At 43.2% G+C, this 5,200-nt stretch overlaps 1 protein-coding gene across 1 annotated transcript; it reads left to right on the plus strand.

Annotated features, from left to right (window-relative positions):
* The first annotated feature begins 337 nt into the window (after positions 1 to 337).
* On the plus strand, positions 338 to 5,180 carry SARC_04116 (hypothetical protein). The gene is made up of 13 exons (XM_014302083.1): positions 338 to 760; positions 990 to 1,070; positions 1,245 to 1,354; positions 1,491 to 1,798; positions 1,995 to 2,259; positions 2,493 to 2,620; positions 2,728 to 2,879; positions 3,089 to 3,204; positions 3,335 to 3,840; positions 3,987 to 4,115; positions 4,335 to 4,451; positions 4,645 to 4,802; positions 5,045 to 5,180. Exons 1-13 carry the CDS (start codon positions 351 to 353, stop codon positions 5,142 to 5,144), a joined length of 2,580 nt encoding a protein of 859 aa, XP_014157558.1. The 5' UTR covers positions 338 to 350; the 3' UTR covers positions 5,145 to 5,180.
* The last annotated feature ends 20 nt before the right edge of the window (positions 5,181 to 5,200 follow it).

A 5,200-nucleotide genomic window follows, 5' to 3' on the forward strand; every position in this document is an offset into this window, starting at 1 on the left:
TGTGTGTGTGTGTGTGTGTATGTATGTAGGTATGTAGGTATGTAGGTATGTATGTATATATACTAGAATATTATTATATTATCATTTTATTATATTATTATAGTACTATGTTATATACATATATTATGTTTTACATATGTGTATATTGAATGTGTCTGTGTCTGTGTCTGTGACTTTTGTGTGTGGGGCCTGTCCGTGTCTGTGCCTGTGTAGAAACCCTTCATCGGCGGACGAAAACAGAACTCTGTTCCGAGTTATGTCGTTGTATATGAAATTTATTTCCCATATTCCTTTTACTGTAATTTTAAATCTATATGATTGTTTGTTCGCTCCTTACAGCTAAGAAATATATGTTGCACCTCCCTGACCCATTTGCGATATTGTCGGTGGATGGAAATAAATACCGGTCGCCTGTGGCGAAAAAGACTTTCAATCCTGAGTGGTCGTCAAAACACACCGTGAAGGTCAAACTCGGTAGTTCTCTCACCGTCTCCGTGTATGATAACAAACGATTCAAGAGTGCGGATGGTGCCGGCGGGTTCCTGGGTCTTGTTGTGGTACCGGTGTCCAGTTTGATCAGCAATGATTTGAGCGCTGGAGTCACGATTCCGTATCGGTTGTTGAAAAGGACAAAACACGATACTGTCACAGGATTGTTTGTGATGAGCTGTAAGTATGCCAATAAGAAGAGAGATGCGCCGATAGCCGCGCAGTATCTCCGCAGTTTAAATGCTGAGAGGACTCGTCGAACCACTCACCCGTATGTGTAGTAAGCACGTGCATTGTATTTTGTGTTTGTTGCGATATTAAGAGCCAGATTTGATCAGGCGCTGCTGCATTTTGCTGCCAGATGCCCTGATTTCTAGAAAGGCGCGACATGTACACTATTTTTTCTCTTGCCCTTCTATTATGGAATTGTTTTAGTTCAAGAGCGCTGTTTTTATAAACTTGGATTATAATTTATATTTTATTGGCTTGATAATGAACAGTACATTCAATCCCGACGACAACGAGTATACTGCAGAGGAAATGCAAGATTATCACTCAGGAGTCGAAAACAACACTTTTGGGTATGTATTTTAAGGTTTTTCACTCTGCACAAAGGTCGGGCGGGTCTTCAAATGTGCGAATGTCCATCCTCCGACCAATTGTGGGGATATATTGCATTGAAACCGTATTATTTGCTATTGACATTTCTTTCGTATATGTATTGAGTTCGACTATCACGCTACTTTGCCATACAGAAACGAACAACCTGATTACAAACCGAATGCGCAGCTTAGGAGTTATGGTAAAGAATCACGGCGGTTAAGTGTGCAAGTGAAGCTAGATCTGCCTTTGCTACCCGAGTCAGGTGAGAAACATTTGCTCGTAACTAAGCATGTACACTTGATATCGATACCGCAATGTGATTGACTCGATCGGTTCAGGGCGTGTACAGTTGTGTAATGGTTGTGTACTTACGATGCCTGTCACTTCTTCATCACTAGATTCGTCAGAGAAAACTGTGAGTGCCATCGTACCAGCCACACCAGACACACCGAAGGTCTCTATGGACACCGACCACTCCCTTATAGTCGAGTGGAGCGGTGTAGGGGGTCAGAGCGACAAGGGCAAGGGTGAGGTCAACAACGCCAACACAGTTGTCTACAAGTTATACACAGATGGAGGGACGGAGAAACGAAGTGATAATTCGGATACGATCGATGATGCGGATCAGCTGGAGTATGTGGGCCCTAACTTAGTCCATACAGCAGTTGCCCTGAAAACTGGCTGGTACTACCGTTTTAGGCTGAAGGTAAGGTGCATGCTATGTGTGTTAAGCTCCGAGTACTGACTTCTGTACGAGACGTTATACGGCCGTTCACATGCTCAATTGTGCTCGGTAATCGTTTCAATACCAAATCCACAATACTTGTCAAGTTTGGGTAGACGTTGTTGCCGTCTGTCAAAACTTCAATGCCTATAACTTTCATTCTTCTCGACATCGTCAGGCTTCCAATGACTACGGGCAAAGTAAACCGAGTGGCTGGTCCGACCCGGTCGAGGTGCGTAGACCCAAGCCGCCGACCCCGCCACCAGCGCCAGTAGTAAACACCCCCGAAGTAGTAGACGATCGCCCACATTGTCCGTTCTACATGTCTGGCTTCTGTCGCCACGGTGCTAAGTGTCAATTCTCGCATGGCACGGGTATGCAGGATGCCGATGCTATTGCGGCGGCTATGCTGGGTGCTGCGCTGAACGAGGATCATCACGCAGGTACGGTTTGTGTACAGAGCGTGGAAGTGTTGTGCTGCAAGTGTCCTCAAATTCAGTCGTGGTAGTCATGGTCGGGGATGTATGTGTTTAAGCGTGAGGAAGCCTATCTAGCGCTAGTGGTAATTTATACAAGCATTTTTGGTAGTTTATAAGCGAGTATTTTCAATATATCGATGCCCAGCATACTAGAGCAGAGACCCATAACGTGCTAAATCCGTATTGATCGCCTGCAGGTATCGCCTTGGCTATGGCCAAATCACTCGAGGAGTCTCAAGGTGTTGTTGTCGATACTACTGAACTGTCGCAGCTGAAGCGCGACTTGTACAACAAGCGGAAGGCCTTAGCAAACAAGCTACCGCAGGTGAAAAATCGAAGATGTCTACTTGTTTAAGTGGGGTCTCAAAATTTCTTTAATTGGCATACGTTGAAACCATTTTGCTCAATAGGATTTTTTTATAACATTTATAGGTGAAAGGCGAATGCCATCTGACCGTGTATCGAACTCAGCTGTTTGCAAGTTCGTATGCGGAGGTGATGCACCGTTCTGCCAGAGAATTGAAGAAGAAGATGTTTGTGCATTTTCACGGCGAAGGTGGTGTGGATTATGGAGGCTTGGCTAGGTATACTTTTTTTAGGTGCATATTATTCGTTAATGATGCAACTTTCCGAATTGTCGTTCTAGCGATATAAGCATAACTCTAATTAATACTCGTTCTACAATGTTCTCTTGCTGAATTTGTCATGGTTCAGCTTAATTATCATACACCATCTCTAACTCAACACTTTCGTTCTTGATTGGCTTTCCTCACCCCACGCACACACAATGTAGGGAATGGCTCTTTTTGCTGTCACATGAGTTGTTCAGCACTAGGCGCGGATTCTTCGAGTTCAGCGACGATCAAACATATCTGTTACAAATTTCAAGTAGCAAATTGGTCCAAGTGGGTATGTCATCGACTTCATTTGTGTAATATTATAGTACCTTTAATTTCAAAGTTCATTTTTAATATAGTGTTTGGTTCTATTTTTTAAAGTGCTCACCACACTATAAAATATTTCACATTACAATTTCTAGATGAGGGCACGAAGTCAGCTCGAAACGCTGCTTCAAATGTAGAGGACAAGGACCGAACCGCAAGTGAACAAGACGAAGCAAGTGAAACTCCGAATGATAAGACAAACACTGGCACAAACTCCGATTCGCCCTCCTCCGAATCCCAGGCTCGTGAATCACTAAAGCGCGCAAGTGCTGCCAAAGCTATGAATGCGCCAGAGCTGTTAAAATACTACAATTTCATTGGTCGCGTGATAGGCCTAGGCGTATTCCATCACCACTTTCTGGATGCTGTGTTTGTGAAGACATTCTACAAGAGTTTGCTCAACCAGCGGTCTACGCTGTCCGACCTCGAGGGAGTGGATGAAGCCCTATACAAGAGTCTGCTATGGATTTTGCAGAACGATATCGAGGATGTGTTAGAGCTGAACTTCTGCGTGGATGCTATGGTGGAGGGTGAGGTTGTCTCGGTCGATCTCAAGGAAGGGGGATCGGAGATCGACGTCACAAATGAGAATAAGGAAGAGGTCAGTGCGTATACTGCTGTCAAGAATCTTGTGAGGTGCTCTTTATTATTTGTCTTGTGTTATGACTCAGTCGCTGTTGAATCTTTCGTCTTTGAAACATTGCACTTAGTAGTGCTCAGCATTTTTATTATTATCTTCATTTGCAGTACGTGAATCTCTTTATGGAATGGAGAATCAATAGAGGAACGCATCAGCAACTAAAGGCTTTGAAGGACGGATTCTCTGAATTTGTTCCCGCAGATGCGTTGGCAGACTTCAATGCGCACGATTTGGAGGTATGTCGATGTAATTTGTTACGGTTCGGTACTTTTAACTCGTTAATCAGTGATGGGTTAATTGCTAGTGATTGCTTTGGCTGGGATTCAAACTCGGTTACATCGCTGTGGTGTTCAACTTGACAAAGCGCAATTGAAAAAACTCGTGTATTGGTGTTTCTGTAAGTTCCACATTAGTTCGGATTTCTGATTAGCACGTCTGTTAATCTCCATCCACAGATGTTGATATCCGGAGAGATCAATATAGACTTAGACGACTGGAAGGCTCATACTACATACACAGACACTGATGAAAACGACAATATAGTACAGTGGTTTTGGAAACTACTGGAAGAGGTATGCAGTGCATATGCATACATATACCATCCAGCTATCATTTCAGCATTTGACGTCCTTGAGTGTGATTACTGCATAACTCGTGGTCATCTTATGCATGGGTTTTATTACCGATAGTCTTGTTGTTTGTTTGAATCGGTGATGAAGGGCGCCTATTTTACTTGAAATTATCTCTCGTTCTGGCTAATTTCAGAGCAATCGGGATCTTCGCCTTCGAATTCTTCAATTTGTAACTGGGACTCAACGAATACCGACGGAAGGTTTCCAAGCATTGATAGGTACTGACGGTCCCAGGCGTTTCTGTATTCAAAAGACCGGTGATGTGGCGAAGCTACCCACAAGTCATACATGGTATGTAGTCGTCTTTCGTCTGGTTTTGCTGAAAATCGCTACATCCATGAGCGTTGTGTTCGTTTTCGTCCACAAATATATCTGCATGAGTCAGCAGATAGGCATGTGACGAAACAGTGTTTATTTTTTTGTGTTTTTTTGCGAGATGATTCTTTGCCTCGTATCAACCTTTGACCATTCAATCTTAAAAGGCGTAGAATGAGTTACTATCGCGGGTGCTCATCTACTCATACACTTTGCAGCTTCAATCGGTTGGATATTCCTCCTTACAAAGACTTCGAAACGTTCTCTACAAAGCTTATCACTGCTGTTCAGAATTTCCAAGGATTCAGCAATGAGTAGATCTACAAAATATACATAAAACATAATATCCTTCAAACTCTCAGTATGCATATGCT

The sequence above is a fragment of the Sphaeroforma arctica genome (genome assembly GCF_001186125.1).
Source record: "Sphaeroforma arctica JP610 unplaced genomic scaffold supercont1.222, whole genome shotgun sequence".
NCBI classification, from domain to species: Eukaryota; class Ichthyosporea; order Ichthyophonida; genus Sphaeroforma; species Sphaeroforma arctica.

What these genes read in the sequence shown, in the direction of transcription:
- SARC_04116 (XM_014302083.1), top strand. Translation starts at nt 351, where the DNA reads ATGTTGCACCTCCCTGACCCATTTGCGATATTGTCGGTGGATGGAAAT. An exon ending in GTCGAAAACAACACTTTTGG is followed by an intron (nt 1,071 to 1,244) that starts GTATGTATTTTA and finishes TTTGCCATACAG; the next exon opens with AAACGAACAACCTGATTACA. An exon ending in CTACCCACAAGTCATACATG is followed by an intron (nt 4,803 to 5,044) that starts GTATGTAGTCGT and finishes TACACTTTGCAG; the next exon opens with CTTCAATCGGTTGGATATTC.